Here is a 19,908-nt window from a genome sequence, read left to right on the forward strand (position 1 = left end):
GTCTTCATTTCCGTCACCTACGACAGTATATATCGTTAGCTTTGTTATCGATCAGGTGAATTTTTTGGAAAGTGATTTAATAGTTCTTACCCATTCATTGAACTTATTGGAATATTTATCCATATCCTATATCAACGCTTAGTTTTATGTAAGCAACAATATAAACACAGTAACAGGGGTAAGACTAATTTATCATAATTAAATTGAATTATGTTCAAACTTGATAAACAAATATATATCTGAAGTAAGATGACTTAGAATACTTCAGAATTATTTAATAAAAATGTATTTAAAATAGTTATTTTTCTCTAATATTTTATTTAGTTTAATTATAGTTATTAAATTATATAAATTGTCCCCACTTTTTATATTAAAAATGAAATAAATGTATATTCAGAATTTAGAGAGAAAACAAGATATAAAAAGTGCAAAAAAAATCTTATATCAATTTAAATTCCTCATTTCAAATAATTTATATATATGTCGTATTGATAAAATAGTTAAATAACTAATACTGATAATTGTAATAGAATTAGGTCTAAAAGTATCTTATATAAAACAAATATCGATTATATTTCAACATATTTTTACAATTCGCAACATTACGCAGTGATTACTACGATAAAATATGTATTTCTTGTTATAGCAAATAAATACCAATGGCTAATTTTTAAATAAACTTCTTTACATTTTAACATTAAATAAATCAAATATTTGCGCGTTAATTAGAGAATTAATAAAAATATTAATTCTTTAATTACATATATATTTTATGTTCTCGAAACTTGTTTGAAAATTATTTATACAAAATCAACGATTTATACAAACCAACATTTTATATGCAATAACAATAAATATATTTCACAAACTTTCTTAAGATATTTCATGGCAATCTTCTATAAACATCTAACGAGCGGACGATTAATTATCTCAAATACATCCACCATTTTAAATATATCCTTACCCTCATATTTTGCTGAGGAAATATCTTATTGTAATCTACTAGAAGCAGTTAAGACACAATACTTCTTATTCGGTAAAAAACTACAAATTAATGTGAGATTAGACTATGAGGTGCGACACGTCGGCGGTATAGGCGGCTGGCGATAATCGGATATCGTCAGAGCGAGATATTGGCCGTTGTCTCAGGTCGCTGTCACCTGGCCAGGCGCGACCAGGACTGCGCGAGCCTACGTTTGACCTGGCAACCGTATCGACCGCCAAACTCACTGTCGCGGGATCATTCAGACCATTGCTCTGGATCCTTCGCTGACAGCTCTGAATTGACGCTCGCAGAGTTTTCCGTTTCTGCTCACGATAGAATACAATGATGTACAAAAATGTACGAATCACATAATTTATAATTAAAGCATTGAAGCTTCATTCATGAGTTTACGAGAAAGCAATAATTTCAAATGCGAGCTTGAACGAATATATAGATCCAAACCATTAATCAATTTAATATAAATTGATTATCTCGATTGTAAAAAATGTATATAATTTGAATAAATTGATTTTGTCAATTTACAATTACGATTGAATTAATTACATTACCTCGATCATCCCTCGCCACTTATCAGCAGCATGTCTTGCTAGCTCCATTTTCCTTTGCTTGCGTATTTGATGTTTCTTGTATACCATCTCGATTATAATTAGACCAACTCCACCACCAATACCAACACCAACGACAATAAACACCCCTGCCATGTTCTCTAAACCGAGGGTGTTTGGCGTTTTCTCAAACTGTTCGCATTGTTGCACATTACCGTGTAAAATCCAGAGATTGTCAAGGCCTTCCATAAAACCACCTAGAAAAAAAATTAAATAATTATACACATTAACGTGTTAGATATTTAGTATATTCAATTTAATGTGAAGTTTTTGTTGTAAAGGAGAGATAGATATAATATTTATACCAAAAAAATTAATATTAAAAATTACATAACAAATATTATAAGAACGAATTTCACTACGTAGGAAATAAATTTAAAAACGAGAATAAAGCATCGATATAGTGCGAGCTTACTTTCATGAAAATCTAGGATCGCTAATGTCACTGCATCTGCCCAGGGTGACCCTTTCTGTAAACCAATCCCGTAACCTGAGCGACCAAATAGTTCACCAGCTGTCACCAGCTCACAATCTTGAGCAGCTTCAAATTCCAATCGCGAGCTATCCCAAATGAAAGCCATTAATTTTCTGAAAAAGAAATAACGTGATTATTTAATCAGAAAATATAAAATAAAAAAATATATTGAATAACATTCTATTATTAATAATAAGAATATTTTTAAAAAAATATATTGAAAATATATTGAATAACATTCTATTATTAATTTAAGATTTTATTTTTTTTTCAGATAATTATTTTGCATAGTATATGAAATTAAAACAATGTAAGATTCAAGATTTTAAAGATGCAAAGATGTTTAATAATTTTAACGCGTTAAATCAACAATCTAGAAGTATTCACCCGATTTTAATATCGTGAATCGCTTCTTCGGCAGTGTCATAATTATTCGCCTCCATCGTGCGATACATGTTGGACAATTCTACCTGGCGTCTGAAATACATATCCACGGCGGAGCCCTTCACTGTCGCGCATGTCAAATTCTCCATCGTATTTCTGAGCTTTATACAAACACAAATGTCACACGTATTTATACATTAAATTATTCACTAATACGTTTGTTTTATTTCCAGTGCATTTACTTTTAGGAAACAATTAATAAAATTAATAAAATTATTCTCACTCGAGCGTCATTGATGCCGGTGAGTTTAGTCTTAGGTCGTTCCAAAACGAGGAACGCAGCTAAATTAGCAGTGTACGATGCAACAATGATCATAGCGAATCCGGCCCACACCATTCCTAATACGCGCGCAGAAAAACTTCGTGGAGTGCCTGTAAATTTAATTAATCGATTGAGATAGCAATATGTGTAATATGCGAGAATCAATTTTCAAGATATCCTTTGATTCAAACTTTGAACATAGAGTCAATTTTTTTCTAAGCTTCTCCAAGTAATATTCGGTTAAATAAACAAAAGAAAAAGGGAAGAATATACGTTTACCTTCCCCTATACCGCTGTTTAATAATACGCCCCAAGCGAACCAGATAGCACTGGATAGATTGAGAGCATCTTCTTCAGTACCATCGGTGTTCGCTAATTTGAATCTACCGAAGGGTGAAAATCGATCTAGCAAATACAAAACCAGTGCCACTACATGCACCGATACCATCACCAAAATCCAAAGGGTATTGCTGAACGGTTGTAAGAAGGAAACCAGAGTAGACGATCTTGAAGGCTGAATTAATTAAAATCTCGCTTAATATATATATTTATTGTTGTATAAAATAATTTATGAAATTATTTAGTAAAAAAAAAGGATTTATAAAAATTTTAATTTTAGTTTACTTTGAAATGCTACAAGTAAAAGAATAACAATATATTATTATGATTATTGTATTATAAAAATTTATCTTTTTATAAAATATATCTTCATTTATAATAATTTAAAAAATATTTATAAAAATACTTTTAGTCTTAATTTTTAAATAAAACGCTTGTTTTTAGATTATTTTTCGTTTGATTTAAGATGTAATATTAATATAATTCAAAATTACTTCCAGGTAGAACATACCTTCTTTTCGAGAATAGTGATCCCTTGATATTTAAATGGTTTACTAAATTCGATAAACTCGGCACGTTCGGGATTGATTGTCAACGGTGCAACGATCATGTCGGCCCGCTCGTTTACTATCTCGCCGATAAGACCAGTCCATTCTTTCCTTCCTCCGACTACATCGGTGAAATACGAAAGATGGAAAATGAAAAAAAATAATAATTAGAATTATTAATTTCTCGATGCTTAAAAATAAGAATTTACAAACTAAATAATAATGAATCTATCTATCTATCTATCTATCTATCTATCTATCTATCTATCTATATATATATATAATATATAGTGTCCCAGAACTGGTGGAAAAGTTTTTAATGGCAGAATCCTGGTATCATTTGGAGACGACTTTTCCTTAGTAAAAATGTTGAGGAAGGCCATCATTTTTAGCATGTTCCTAATTGTTGTTATTATGTATCTTTATAATTATGTATCTTTATAATTAAGCCTTATATTAAAATTCTATTAAAGCAAACTCTGCCTAAAATTAACTGAAAAATGTAGTTTTGTTAATATTTTATTTCCACAAGGCTTAGTTTTCAAAAAAGACTTTATTTTCAACTGCTTATAATTCGAAAATTATTGGTGTCTCAACATTTTTGCTGAAGAAAAATCGTTTCCGAATAATACTAGGAATCTGCCATTAAAAACTTTTCCGTTAGTTCTGGGACACCCTGTATACGAGCTATGTTTTAAATCTTTTATATATTAAAATGTTTTTTTTTCTCACGTATATGTACTATGTATCGCAATTCTAATTCAATTACTCACTTGAACTGTTTTTGATCATGTAACTGCCAAACTGACCATCAGGCGACAGAGCCAAGCTGTATGTGAAATTGATCATTTTCGATAATTCTTTTAATAAATCTATACAGTATCCTTTACAACAAAACATCCGTGTATCTGCAAATGAAAAAGATAAATTATTAATCTATTTTACAAAAAAATATAAATTTTAAAACATGTCTTACTATTGACGGTTCTTTATATGCCTTAATAAAAATGTTAACAATTAAAGGAAGATTTGTTAGAAAGAAAACTTGTTATTCTGTTAAATAAGAGCAACGTACTTTCACCATCTGTTGTGTTGAAATGAGGACACGCGATTTCCTCGACCATGCATTTGGTCTCTCCATCGACTAATTCGCGAACATAAACGAACGGCTTCTCCTCGATCGTCAGCACCTTCAGATGCGTCGGTATCATGAAACCCTCGGGTTTAGTCTTCAAACGACCAGGCCATATGATGTTGGATTCGTTCACTCGCAACTTCATCTTAGTACCATTCTGTTACATTTATAAAAAAATATGATAGTGTGTGACGGTATGTGCCAAAATAATATCATGTTACATTTGTAAAGCTATCTTGTTATTTGTAGAAATATAACATTATTTGTTTATCAGATATATTTAATAACGTGTAGCTGTTATTCGTTATTGTACAAATATCTTTTATTCAATTGAGATAAAATTGTAAAAATGATAAAAATCACTGTTGGAATTATTTACTCACAGCAGGATAAAAATACTGGCCGACAGACACTTGCGTCTTATTGTCTGGACTTGCATACTGAATGTTGACTATGTCGTACTCGGCGAATATACGATCACCATTATCGTCGAATGCAACTCGACCTGTTGAACCCTGTGATCGTACTTCCTTGCGAATGTATCTAATTCAAAGAAATAATAATACAACAGTAATCTTAATAACAGATTCCACTATTAAATATTTATTAGAATTTTGTTGTTATATTTATTAAAAACTTAAGTCGAGTCATAAAAAAGACGAGAGATCATACTGGAAAAGGTTTTTGCCAGTTTCCCATATAAAACCGGAATCGCTACAATCTTTTGGCGCCTCGGTGATTTTTTCTGTCTCATTCATCGCTCGTAAGGCAGATACGAGTACGTGTCTGTAATAAATTAAAAAAGGAGATAAACTTTTTATTAACAATATAAAACTTCTTTGAAGTAAGACTAGCTCTCGATTAAAGATTTACGAGAGAAATTCTTTAACTTCAATTCAAGAAAAACGATTTCGAATAAAGTAAAGAATTTGTCATCAGAATTATAACACGATAAAAATATTGGATATGTCGAAGATACTAACAAACTATCGGTGATGTGTAATTTCTCTTGAGTGGCATTAATTAACTTTAATCCTAATAAGCCCTCTGGCGCATTCGGTGCGTCCAATGCCTGCTCGGTAACGATCCACACATAGCCTGCACCAGTCATATTCAAAGCGGCAGCATCCCTGAAGATCACTCTTGCATCCGTTTTCCTATCCAAGAACATTTACAAATTTATTTAAATATTTTCGCAACAAATCAAGATTATTCAAAGTCAAAATTATTGCTTCAAATTAAAGGATTAAGAATTAAAATATGAAAATAAGCTGTACATCGTAATACTTAATGCTATGCAGTTAGAGATTATTACTATTTATATTATATAATTACAATAAAAATCACAAATAATTTATATTTTATATTATAAACTAACATTTCTTTTTATTTCCATTACAGTTCCTAAGTAAATGTTAAAAATTATGGTGAATACTTACGAAGCATACATGAGACAAACTCTCGCTTGTGCGCCTTTCATCTCCATCAATTGCTCCAAAAAGTTGTCCAATCCCGGTTCAAACTCGATAATTGATTCAACCTGAAATAATGATCTAATAGCATACAATAATATATATTCTTTTTTGTACACTTGATGCAACATACGATCACTTTGATTTCTACATCATCTTCTAAATTTTGCGACGTTGTCTGAAAACGTCCGAGGAGTGCTCGACCATCTGTATCAGAGCTGTGGATAAAGATAATCTTCATATAGTTGAAATGCTTCAACAATTCCACCCAGACATCTGCCTGATGCGAATACGGTGGTACAGTGCGCAAAAATGAGACGTGGATATTCTGCAAAGACATTGCTATATATACAATTTTGTTTATTAAATAATATAACACTATTGTATAATAAAAAATGAATCTAATAACATGAATTTCTCAATTCTTAAAATTTTCATCTTTTTGGAGAGCATTGTTGTGCAAAAAAGAAAATCTAAAATCTAAAATATTAAGAAATATTTTTATCGGCTCTCAATATTATGAATATAAATGATGTTTTTTAAATCGGCCAACAGAGCCAAAGCACGAAAAATTAATTATTCGGAACTGTATCCCTTGGTTTGAGATCACTAAGTTCCATATATAAATTAATCTCGAAACTTACATATTCCCGCTTCAGCAACTTTTCGGACCTATATTTTTCGCGCCTATTTCTCCATATGTAAGTTTCGAGATTAATTTATATATGGAACTTACAATTAGTGATCTCAAACCAAGAGATGCAGTTCCGAATAATTAATTTTTCGTGCTTTGGCTCTGTTGGCCGATTTAAAAAACATCATATTTATATTCTAAAATATTAAATTCTTTTTTTTTACATATTTATAATGATTTATTTTCGCGATATAAATCACACATTGCTCTCTAGAGCATTGCTCCTATTATATTTATAATGTAGATCAGATTATATTAAACAGATTATCTTGCATACTTTGTCCGAGAAGGCGGAATCCCTGGACGATATGCCAATCACTGGTATGTGATAAAAGCCACTGGTATAGGAAACCGCAGCCGGTGACAAGTCACCGATAAGCGGATGTGACACTACTACCGCGTACACCTGTTCAGCTATCAAAGATTTGCAAACGCTTAGTGCAGTTCGGATCGGGTTGGAATCCATCTCAATTACCGTATGCTTAAATATGACCCCTTTATTGACGTATTGGAAATTGAAATTGAGATTCTGAAACATACATAAAGATACATACATATACATATATGTATGCTATATCTATACATAATGTTGAATATGTCAGATACAATACACACGAGTCGTGTGTTGTATATAATATATATAAAAAAATCTATATTATAAAATCTACTTCAAAAATACAGTTAATAATAATATTGTTGTTGTTGTAACTGTATTTTGGACATTATTATAGATATTTTCCATTCAAATTATAATTTTAAATTATTAATACTTATTAAATATATGATTTAAGATATATGTATGTGTATGATATATTTATATTACATGTTATACATGTATTACATTTACTATTTTTTTAAGATAATTTATCAAAATTTTATTAATTATAATCTATCTCTTACGTCGACCGTAGTTGCGAAGTGCGCTTTACTCGCATTGTTGGAAAGGACACCGCCAATCTTGAAAAAACTTGGATTATTGTAGTTCGATGACTTGGCAATGGCAAGTCCTAAACGCGGAGCGTTGTGTAAAATAATAAAGATGAGTGATAGCACAGTCCTTACGTGCAATTTCTTCATTGTGCAGTCACCTGTAATAAGGATATCCACAAAATAAATCGATGAATTATTAATGCAATTTTTTGTAAATCATTACGTACGCATAATCCTCAAGAATTTGACATTTAACGCCTTTTAAGTTAATTTTAATTTATTACAATGAAAGTATATCATGTATAATATGTAATAAGCAATAAATATCAAGCAATCGACAGTCAATTAATAACAATCGTAATCTTTTAATGTATTTGTTTTAATTTATTCTTTTATGTGTTATTTTAATTAAAAATAAATAAATATTGTTTTATATTTTAATATAACACTTGTCTAACAATAAGTTAGAAAACATTTATGTCAGCTTTCTTTTTATAAACATAAATGTGTATAAAACTCACTCAATTATAAATAATATTTCTTCGCTGTATTTTATTTATTACTAAGATTAACTAAATTATCGACGAAAGTTTGTATTCTCCTCTACGTTAAACAGCCTCCGCCCATTTTTCGATAAAAGCTATTTACATTTCTGTAACGCCAAACAAAAATACACTAATATTTCATCCCACTATATAAATTTTTCTCGTCTTCGTTTTTATGTATATTTATATTCAAATATAATAACTTATATAATCCTTCAATAATTTATCATAAATAATTTACTCTCTTACACATTGTACGAATATGCATATATTTGAAAATAATAAATATATTTTATTGACAATTTCACTAATTTAAATTGCAATTCATGCATTTTAGGATGAAACTGCTTTCACTCACGTATATTTCTCGACACTTTATAATATACGCCCTATCTTGAACTTCTCATCCGATTCTCTGGGCGAGACGGATCTCCAAGGATCCAATCGGGATCTACTATTTGTCACATATCAAAACCGATCCGCACCCAAGGAAAGTGTACCGTGGAACAGCCCAAGTACTAATGCCTCGAGATAAAGCGCGAGCGCGAGCGAGGGATGTAGTCACAGATTTGTCATCGATCCAGTCGGATGCTGCGCGTAGAAGTTACTCTCCTCACAGGGGGTTTGATTATTGAGAAATCGCCAAATTCAAACGGAGCGGATCGAGCTAAGTGTCGCAAAACGATATGTTCTACTATTTATTATCAATATTGTTATATCTATTGTCGTGACTGTGTGCTTTATAAATTTACTATACAAGATTTATCTCACAAGCAATTCTGACGCATTATTTTGAGAGCTACAAATTGATGAGATAGTCTTGATCTTTTTTCGACAAAATTACACAATAATATTAAACTAATTAATAATAATAATAATAATTAATAGCATATAAACATTTTTTTCGACCTAATGATTTGAATTACATTCGGTTGCAGCAATTCGTGAAACACAATCATCCCTGCGTTTTCTCTATAATTGCTATTAGATAATTACAGCAATCGAGGACGAACTGTGCACGCTAGATGACGTAACGATGAGCGAAGGTCGATATCAAGGAGACAAATTGAACCGCAATGCGAAGAGTGACTCTATAAATGATAAGGATTTCAAAAAATTTCGAGCGATCTTACATCAATCGAAATATCAAGGAATATCAAGTTAATTTAAATAATAAAATGACAAATTTTCGTACAATTATCAATGCAATACTAATGAATCGACATTCGTCGCATTAATTATACAATATGTTCACATTCACGTCATTCTTATTTAAAATTCTTATTTAATAAATATTTTATGATAATTAAACGTTACATATCACATTAAAAAACGATAATTTTGTTTACAAAATTTCTTACAGCTTTCTTTTGTAATAAATATTGAAATATTTTCTCGGAACAATCTCAAAATTTGTCCAATTACTGACATTCCATGCAAAGTGTTGCAAACATGATGATTTGTTATACCTTCTTTCAATATATAAAGTTTTGCACTTCTATATAAATAAATATGAATATAATAATATTATATTTAAGCAATTTTTATTTTCTTGGAATGTAATCAAAGTACAGATTGGGTGAAACTTATATACAAGATGTTTCAAGCATAATATGATTTATCATTCTTCCCTTTATTAAAAAGCTTCGAATTCCTATTTGGATATAATATATTATATCGAGATACAGTTTTGTGTTTATCCAAGTAATTTTTATTTTCTCGACAGAGAATCAAGTTTCACCCAATTGCCAACATTCCGGTTGCTAACGCTCTATATGTAAGGTGTTTATAACATAGATTGACTTATTTTCTCTCTTTATTGCAAAACTTTGTATTTTTCCATATGCATGTAACCCAGTTTTGTGTTGGCCGAAAAAACGATAGATTTTTGTTTCGCATTCATTTTATATACATATAGAGTACGCGGTTTTTCCTCTGTCAGTGCGTTCGCACGTGGGTCGTGGGTGATTTCCGCGAAGATTGCACGTCAGCATAGCCGACGTGTATCGATCCTACTGTAAATTTCCAGTTAGTGGCAACCCTCCACCACACAGACTGCGTGCGCACCCCCTGCGAACTCACCGTGTGTTCATCGAGAACCTTAGTCTACTCTACAAGGTCGGGGGAAGTGTTTTGGTAATTAAACAAGAGGGTCCTGATCGCGTTGACTTTTTCACCTGCTCCTGTTCATTCAGCTTATCCTCAAACACCAATTAAAGAAGCACCAAAGCCCCATCCAGGGGCTCGAGGAATTATAGCCGAAGGAAAAGGAAAGAGAAAAAAGGTTGCCTTGTTTTAAACAACACCACTAACTAGGGGTGAATATCGTTTACCAGACCAAAAGATACATTCGTTCTCCATTCAGTGGAGGAGCAGGTGAATCTGGTGTGAAGAGGAACCGAGAAAAAGGCTCGAGGGATCGTCGACGATCAGAAGAGAAGAGACCAAAGTACAAGTAAACCACGCGCGACCAACCAAGTAACATAATCCAATGTATTACGGTCCCCCCGGTTCCGCCGAGGAAGCCGCCGAGGAAACATGTCGCTACCACGGGAATGGAGCTTTCAGGATGCGTGTCGGGCGTCGAGCCTCCTGGCGGACGCCGACGTCGGCGTCGTCGCAACGGCAGTGTCGTCCCAGGAGATGGTCATCGCGGGCAGCAGCACGGTCATCGACGAGAATATGAATGATCAACCGGCGACGCAGCTAGGCTCGCTGTTCTCTATCCATTCAGCACCGGTGTTCGACCTGAGTGGCGTCGCCACCGGGGCACCGTCGCCGAAGCGACCAGGATCCTTGGCGGTCCAGGCGACGGCGACGTCGACCCCAGTTGTGCCGCCGCATCTGCAGAGTCCTGAAGGCACCTTCATCGAGGACGAAGACAATGACAACTTGCTGACGATATCCAGCCTCACTGCCCGGCCGCTCATCGCTAAATCTAGGGAGCTCAGGTCGGTGTCGGAGCGAATATTCGGGGTGTTATGAGAATCAGGTATCGGGAAGATAAGACCGCTGATTAATAATTAAGGATTAATAATACTATCGAAAAAGTATTTTTCAAACTTTTGTTCTGATAAGCTTCTATGCGCTGATTCATTTCTCTTAAGTTAATAGGATTTTCTTCCTAAATATGAAACAAATTTTCTTTTATCTCTACGGATATCATTTCTACTTTACGCTTAAGAATTTTATCGCGTTTATAGAATAATTTATTCTTAAATTTTTTGCTATTATCACATCTTAGAGTTTTCCAAAGAGATGTATCATTTATACACAGAATCGTACAGTTAAATAGAAAAAAAAATAAAAAACCAGTTGTGTATTATGTGCAGTGTATTATATCGCAATAGTATTGTGTTTTGTGTAAAATTGGCGAATAGTATTCGTTTGAATAACGTTCCGAATGTCGGTTTAGGTCCGTCAAGTGTATAGCCCCAAAAAGGAGAAAATCCCGACAGAAAAACGAGAGCAGGAAACCCCGAAATACTACGTATGTTCCCCTGGATGGTGGTTACGGCTGGGTGGTGGTGTTCGGCGCCTTCTTCGTGCAGTTTTGGGTGACCGGGTTAGTCAAGTCTTACGGCTGTGCTCTACGTCGAGGTCATGGAGACCTTCAAGGACTCGTCTGCCTCGGTCGCGTCCTGGATACCAGCTATTCTGACGTGCCTATGTCTAGCGCTCGGTAAATCGTCTTCATTGTAAAAAACTCTATTCCGTTTTGTTATGATCTTGAAATTATTTAGAATCTAACACACCAATATATTGTTTTCTTTTTACACTAATAAACATCGATATTTCGCAGCTCCGGTAACAAGTATGCTCTGTCAGAAATACAGTTGTCGAACAGTGGTTTTTGTGGGAGGACTTTTCTGCGCTCTAGGACTTACAACTAGTTACTTTGCCACGCGATTGATACATCTCTTTTTTACATTTGGAGTGCTGACAGGTTTGTTAAATTTGAATTATACGTTTTCTCGCGTTCATCGAAAGACATTTTGTCTTACGTTATCGCATAAATATTGAGAAAAAAAATACCTTCATAGGTATCGGCGGTGGTTTGTCTACGACGCCGGGTATAATCCTGGTATCGCAATACTTCGACAAGCATCGTGCACTGGCGAATGGAATCTGCGTGTCCGGCACTGCCGCGGGTAGCTTCGTATTCCCGCTTCTGATCGAATTTCTGGTCAAAGACTTCGGTTTCCACGGTACGATATTGCTGCTGGGCGGTTGCATGCTGCACGTATGCGTCAGCGCGACGCTGTATCGGCCACTGGACGAAAATTATGCACCTGAGGAAAATATTTTGGTAGAAAAGATCGAGAAAGAAGTGAAGGAACAGGTAAAAAATCTCAATGTTATGTAAATCCAATAATATATATTGTACAGATAATATATATTTACTATTGATATCAACAATTATTATTTTTATATATTTATTAAATATATCACAAAATATTTCTCTTCTTTTTTTTAATATTTATTTTATTTTAAAAACCAAGGTCCATCAGTATTCTTATGCTAGTATACAAATAATATTACATAGAAAAGTCAACTTATGACTAACCGATATTTCCTGATCCTGGAAATAAATTGATTTATTGTCATTTCTTATAGTCGAAATAATTTATTTCCAGGATCAGGACAAGTCGACGCAACAGAAACTGGAGCTGCTGTTCGCCAACGATTCAACTGCCCGACATAATATACTGAACGAACTGTTCCACCAGAACAGCGGTGTGGTGGCGGTCGAATTGACCGACAGCGACGAGGAGAAGGACGTGATGGGCGAGGGTCTTCGTATGAAGCCTATGGCCAAGATTCGCAGTTCCAGCATCCTGCACAGCGTAGAAGATCTGTCGACGGACTCGACGTGCGTGTACAAGGCCGCGAGAACGTCGCTGAGATCGCTGAAATCATCCGTGGCAGCGGTGGGTCCAGAACAACAACAGCAGCTGCAGCAGCCGTCGTCGCCGCCAAGCAGGATGCCGTCCTTAACACTAACAGCGTCGACAGAATCCAGGATCACATTTATGCAGAGACTGACGCGCTATCTCGATCTGTCGCTACTGAAGAATCCTCAGTTCATCATGATGTGCATCTCCGTCAGTTTGATGTCCACCGGTAGCCCGTACATGCTGTACTACCTGCCGGCGTATGTCCACGCCGCTGGTTACACCAAGTCGGAGGCTGGCTACCTAGTGGCCATCTCCGCCGCTCTCGACTTGTGCGGTAGACTCGGCCTTGGCTGGTTGTCGGATCTCAAGCTGTTCGATCGACGGAAAGGATATATCGGAAGGTGAGCGATTTTATTCACGACACGACACGTGTTTTTATCTCCGTAAAATCTATCTAAGTATGAAAAGATTATTACGGAGTGTCGCATCAATTATAAAAAAACATAACAAAACTTATGTCTTGTAGAAAGTAGCTCTCTCAATTCTATTTCTGATCGTTTCGTTAAAAATTGCAAAGGCCGACGCTGATGTTTATCGATCGAATCGTTTCCGTTTATTCTCCAATGCTCCAAAATTACAAATCGCCACATTTGGAAGATATTTTAGGATCCTGGGGATACCATTTTTATTCTCTCTTCAGTAGATATTAAATAAACAGGCAATTAATTATCGAAGTGATATTTTTAGAAAAGTTTTGTTTTGTTGCCTGAGAGAGCTTGGAGCAATTTGGCTCAAGGTATAATAATTATTTATCGAGTATCGATGTCTTTTTCTTTTTTTTTCACCGAGCAGCGTAGTAGGTGCCGGCGTGGCGGTTCTTGCGATCCCGATGGCTCACTCCTTTTACGTATTAGCGTGTTCCGTTGGCATGTATGGACTATGCCTAGGCTGTTGGTTTCTCCTAGTTCCCGTCCTGCTCGCCGATCAATACGGCACCGACAAAATATCGTCCAGTTATGGTCTCGTGAGGATGTTCCAGAGCTTCGGTGCGATCTCCATTCCACCACTTGCAGGTATTTTTCAACCGTAGAACTATATGCTGATGTTATTTTTCAAAAGTAATCATCTGTCCTCTTCTTTGAATTGGATTAATATCCTTTTCTTCATGTGTATGTACCTTGATATGTACATTAATTAAAGCCGCACACAAATTGAATTTATTACTATTCTAAAAAGTCTATAATTGTAAAAATAATGAGCAAAATAATTCTTATGCACCCCCAGAGACAACAATAAAAAAATATTGAGTAATACTATAATACATCATGTTAATTACGTGCACATAATTATGTCAAAGGTGCGAAGATAAAAATATAGAAGCTGCACGCGCGCATACAATATATGCCAATATTTACCAAGGATGTTTTTTAGCTCAATGATTTTTTAATTACCTTGAGATTATTGTCTGTGAAAATCATCGCTCACATCTTTTTTTATATTTCTTCAGATTTTTATTTTGGTTTTTCTCTTAATAGAATTTTCTCTTGACTGAATGTTATATATATATATATATATATATATATATATATATATATATATATTATTGAACTAGATTAAATACTGTAGTCATATTATTGTTATCAATTTGAAATCGATTATTCATTAGAGAAAATGTCAGAAAATGTCATATGTTAAAGAGAAAATGCATTCAAATTACAAACGATTGAAAATAGATAGTATTTTCGCAAATTAAATTTCAAGAGTAAATAACAATACTTTATTCCTTATTAAATTGCAAATAAAACTCTAAATTAAATTGTGAAGAACAGATATTAATTTCTAGTATCAAATTTCCGAAAGAAAAATAAAAAAATAAAGAATTTATGAAATGGATTCTACATATTATATGATTACAATATATATTTAAATAAGCATATTTATTTTTATAAAGGATTCTCTCTTAGATGTAATATTATATCGATATAATGTTCTATTTAAATGTAATTAATTCTTGTCATCTTAATAACTTTTGAGTGTGAAACAACGTTAATATTGTTCCAGGTTACTTACGCGATGTAACCGGAAGTTATACCGTGTGTTTTCTGTGCATGGGTACATGTATGGTCGTAGGAGGTTTACCTCTACTTTTGGTTTTCAATGAAAACCAGACAAATTCAACAACAGCAACAAAGCTGCCCGTGAATGCCGAGAATAATAATCGTCAAGGGGACACTACCGTAAAAGAGTAAATTATTTTGAAAATGTGATCGTTGATAATGTGAAGTGATCTAATGTGTAATAGGAAAATAAATAAATCATAACAGTTGTCACAAAAAAGAAACATCACTGCGTTCATTGAGCTCTTTTCCAAGTATCAATAAACTCCTCATTTAATTTCTGACATTTCCTACTGCCACAGAATACTTTTACAAGATGTGCATCAGATAAATTTAATTAAATAAGTTGTGCATTTCGCTACATATTTCTCATTTAAAAGTTTAAATATTTCTCATCACATATCCTTTCTACTAAATCAAAATAATATTTACTGAAAGCTTCATGAATAGTGCACATGTTAAATATAAATTCAGTTTTTAAATAAAACTATTTACCTTGCTTAACTTTATTATTTATATTGTATGTACAAATCTTTATTGCCACAATTTAACCCTTAATATAAACGTGTATGAAATTGATATTCTGAAGAGCTATACTCAAGAAGAGCTATGTAAGACGATAAAAAATATATACAATTTTGTTTTAAGTAAATCTAAGCGCATTTATGTAAATAAAAAAAAAATATGTATATATATAGTCATGACTTTTACATATTTTTAGTCTTCAAATAGGTAAATATAACGATTACTATAAATAGTTTTGGAAGATTATATTTGTTAAACTATATTTATATCCATATTAAGAATATTATATATGGCAGTCATGATTATAAATGACATAGTCATAATTACATCATTATATGTAATTTTAATATTAGATAAATAAAATTTTGAGGATTGAATCTGTGAGATACAGATATAGACAGTATATATATTGATAGAAAGCACAAATTAAGTTTATATGTTTCATACACAACAACTTTGAAATAACATCACAATTATGATAAAAAATAATCCACAAAAGTATGACATAAAAAAATATTACATATTGAGACTTTTATATGGCAGTCCGTTATGTCTATATAGGGAAATCGATGTATTTTGGTAAATTTCCAATGGCATAGGAATTCACATAACACCGCTTACCTTTGTTTTATTTGCACCTTATTACTGCATAGTAGCAATCATGTTGAACTGATGTTGCCAGAGTTGTCAAACAGATACACATGTATCTATATATTTTCAACTTCACATAGGCTTCCAAGCTACTACTCTCATTTTATTATTTAGTTCTTGCAATATAAGAGAACAAGTGAGTTGCTTCTCTGGTGATAAGCCATTGATCCCATCCATTTCATCGTCATCATCTCCTGCTCCACTATTACTGCCACTTTTACCCTTTCCCTTTCCTTTCCGCTTCTTCTTTTTATTCAACTGCCGACAATCAATATCACTTGCAGTATCTGTGGTTTGTCTGATCTAAAAGAATAGAGAATAGAATTTTTATATATATGTACTGAGAATATAAAATATTTTGAGAAAAATATATCTTTTTTATGCAATAATATTAAGAAAGAATGTAATTGTTTTGTGTAAATGAATCTAATTGTGATCATATAAATCTATGTTATGAAATATTAATATTAATATAATAATATTCTATATAATTCTTACTTTGCTACTTTTTTTCGTTTGCTTGTCATATTCCAAAGCATCATAATAATTTGGCTTCTCGCGTTTAATACGATTAGTTCTCCTTGTTTTCATTGCGCCACCATCAGGACTGGGTGGACTTTTGATAGAATTGCGCCGTGCATTAAAAAAGGAATGTCCACAGGGACAAGCTTTGCAGGCAACAGGTACCTTATATGTTATAAGTGATTTATTAACAATATTTTTTATTCAATGCACAATGCAATTTATATGTATTCATTATGTCAAAAAATAAAATAAAATAAAATAAATAAATATAAAAGCAATAATAAACAAAATATTTCATATCTACTAAATTATAAAATTATTGAAACAATATGTATTAATAAAAATATTATTAAATTAAATTTTTGATATAATCAATATATATATATATATATATATATATATATATATATATATATTTCTTATTTCACATATATATTTAATGTTAAATTTGTTTACTAAAGATTTACTTAAAATAGAAAAAACATTTGATAAGTAGCAAAAGAAAGTAGAAGATTAATTCACGATAAATTGCGAAATATTAGAAAACAAATAGTACGCCATTTTATACATATATTATATTTAATATATATAAAGAAATATATAAATATATAGGAAAAAAAAGACAATTTAGAAATACCTGTTGCTCACACTTGGGGCATCCTTTGCTAATTGTTTTAGTTTTGGCCATATTTCCGGCCAGTCTCTCTTTATTGCAACAATAGAACAAAGAGATTACTTTTCAGGAATATAAATACATGACAATTGTAACAAAGAAATAAGCGATTATGGCTCCTTCAATGCAGGCACTCAGTGCTGCCAACTACACAACATTGAAATTGTTTAGCATTGTGTGTGCAGAGAGAAGGATGAGAGTGGTCATCCCCTCGATTTAGCTGCAACCGGAATTCAAAGCGCCTCTATGTGCACAAAACGTGCACATTGAACTACGTAGCCATGTGCACGATGCTCCCGAGTGGTAACAGGCTATGTGCACGGTACGTGGTTCGATTCCGTGCTATGTGCACAGATGAGCGCCAGTAACACGTAGCTGTTAAAGGAGATGAGTTCGAGACCTCGCAGGGCCAATTTTTTTTTTTTTTTTTTTTTAGTACGACTATATTTGTCAATTTAATGAAATCCTTTTAATTATTGTGGAATAAAGAGATAAAATGCATTTCTCAAGCGTACGCGAGAAAATCGAAATCAAAAATAATGAGTGCCGTATAAATACGTATGGAATAGAGCGTTATATCGAAGAGCGTGTGGCGTAGCGTTAAGGGGCTAGACACGTACCGTCGAGATTAGAGGTTCGATTCTCAAGGAGTGACTTTTTTTTAATATTTTTTTATTTTAAATAAAATTTTTTTTTACCATAAAATGTAATTTTTACACAAAATAAATGTAAATAACACGATTTATTTACTTATAACACGTATATTACAAAAATGCATTTTTCTTTGCCTCAAAAAGCCGTGAAAAGCCGTCTGTAGAATAGCTGTATGCGATAGGAACTTGTATGATTATCTGTTTAATTAAAAATTATCCGATTTATGTCGTGTTTGGTGTCGTTGAAATCGCAAAAATCTCAATAATCCATTAATATTATTTTTGAATAGATAAAATGCAAAATAAAGGTTTTAGTTTTTCACTTATAAGATGTTTATATTTGTGAATTGCCATGGATGGGGAAGCCTATTGTTCGAGAGTTCGGAACTTTCTTTGATGATAGGTCCTCTCGCTCGCTCTATACGCAGTCTCGCTTTCTCTCTCGCACACGACGAGTTGTGAGATGAGCTCGAAAAGATAAGCGGGCCCGAGCGCCCGAGTATCGAGATCAAAGAACGTTCCGAACTCTCGAACAATAGGCTTCCCCATCCATGGCAATTCACAAATATAAACATCTTATAAGTGAAAAACTAAAACCTTTATTTTGCATTTTATCTATTCGAAAATAATATTAATGGATTATTGAGATTTTTGCGATTTCAACGACACCAAACACGACATAAATCGGATAATTTTTAATTAAACAGATAATCATACAAGTTCCTATCGCATACAGCTATTCTACAGACGGCTTTTCACGGCTTTTTGAGGCAAAGAAAAATGCATTTTTGTAATATACGTGTTATAAGTAAATAAATCGTGTTATTTACATTTATTTTGTGTAAAAATTACATTTTATGGTAAAAAAAAATTTTATTTAAAATAAAAAAATATTAAAAAAAAAAGTCACTCCTTGAGAATCGAACCTCTAACCTCGACGGTACGTGTCTAGCCCCTTAACGCTACGCCACACGCTCTTCGATATAACGCTCTATTCCATACGTATTTATACGGCACTCATTATTTTTGATTTCGATTTTCTCGCGTACGCTTGAGAAATGCATTTTATCTCTTTATTCCACAATAATTAAAAGGATTTCATTAAATTGACAAATATAGTCGTACTAAAAAAAAAAAAAAAAAATTGGCCCTGCGAGGTCTCGAACTCATCTCCTTTAACAGCTACGTGTTACTGGCGCTCATCTGTGCACATAGCACGGAATCGAACCACGTACCGTGCACATAGCCTGTTACCACTCGGGAGCATCGTGCACATGGCTACGTAGTTCAATGTGCACGTTTTGTGCACATAGAGGCGCTTTGAATTCCGGTTGCAGCTAAATCGAGGGGATGACCACTCTCATCCTTCTCTCTGGTGTGTGTAAGCACGAACTAACCATAGATCTCTATA

The 19,908-nt window shown here is 33.1% G+C and overlaps 4 protein-coding genes across 9 annotated transcripts; 2 read left to right on the forward strand and 2 right to left on the reverse strand.

The window, feature by feature from the left end:
* Positions 1–549: 549 nt before the first annotated feature.
* On the reverse strand, positions 550–16,679 carry Nmdar1 (glutamate ionotropic receptor NMDA type subunit 1). Of its 6 annotated transcripts, none has more exons than XM_085482631.1 (18): positions 16,617–16,679; positions 12,491–14,530; positions 7,881–8,068; positions 7,258–7,509; positions 6,420–6,614; positions 6,254–6,354; positions 5,798–5,971; positions 5,487–5,600; positions 5,198–5,357; positions 4,755–4,971; positions 4,453–4,587; positions 3,643–3,800; positions 3,072–3,306; positions 2,754–2,902; positions 2,474–2,631; positions 2,027–2,199; positions 1,555–1,808; positions 550–1,308 (listed from the first exon to the last, which is right to left on the reverse strand). In XM_085482631.1, exons 2-18 carry the CDS (start codon positions 12,561–12,563, stop codon positions 1,063–1,065), a joined length of 2,982 nt encoding a protein of 993 aa, XP_085338757.1. In that variant the 5' UTR covers positions 12,564–14,530; positions 16,617–16,679; the 3' UTR covers positions 550–1,062. The 6 variants fall into 6 exon arrangements, with proteins under 6 accessions (XP_085338757.1, XP_029165637.1, XP_085338756.1 ...); XM_029309804.2 differs by having other exon boundaries at positions 12,491–12,747; positions 16,617–16,678; XM_085482630.1 differs by lacking the exon at positions 16,617–16,679 and adding an exon at positions 14,805–14,901.
* On the forward strand, positions 9,769–12,563 carry LOC114936564 (uncharacterized). Its single transcript, XM_029309808.2, has 4 exons — positions 9,769–11,406; positions 11,871–12,137; positions 12,258–12,401; positions 12,499–12,563. The coding sequence occupies exons 1-3, from the start codon at positions 10,994–10,996 to the stop codon at positions 12,346–12,348; spliced, it is 771 nt and encodes a 256-aa protein (XP_029165641.2). The 5' UTR covers positions 9,769–10,993; the 3' UTR covers positions 12,349–12,401; positions 12,499–12,563.
* LOC114936560 (monocarboxylate transporter 12-B-like) lies at positions 12,690–15,694 on the forward strand. Its single transcript, XM_029309802.1, has 4 exons — positions 12,690–12,797; positions 13,048–13,754; positions 14,206–14,426; positions 15,415–15,694. Exons 1-4 carry the CDS (start codon positions 12,690–12,692, stop codon positions 15,600–15,602), a joined length of 1,224 nt encoding a protein of 407 aa, XP_029165635.1. The 3' UTR covers positions 15,603–15,694.
* Positions 15,628–18,006, reverse strand: LOC114936565 (uncharacterized). The gene is made up of 3 exons (XM_085482634.1): positions 17,809–18,006; positions 17,145–17,333; positions 15,628–16,949 (listed from the first exon to the last, which is right to left on the reverse strand). The coding sequence occupies exons 1-3, from the start codon at positions 17,857–17,859 to the stop codon at positions 16,719–16,721; spliced, it is 471 nt and encodes a 156-aa protein (XP_085338760.1). The 5' UTR covers positions 17,860–18,006; the 3' UTR covers positions 15,628–16,718.
* Between the last annotated feature and the right edge of the window lie 1,902 nt (positions 18,007–19,908).

The sequence above is a fragment of the Nylanderia fulva genome, unplaced genomic scaffold, assembly GCF_048542155.1.
Source record: "Nylanderia fulva isolate GAGA-0341 unplaced genomic scaffold, ASM4854215v1 Scaffold21, whole genome shotgun sequence".
In the NCBI taxonomy this organism is placed as follows: Eukaryota; Metazoa; Arthropoda; class Insecta; order Hymenoptera; family Formicidae; genus Nylanderia; species Nylanderia fulva.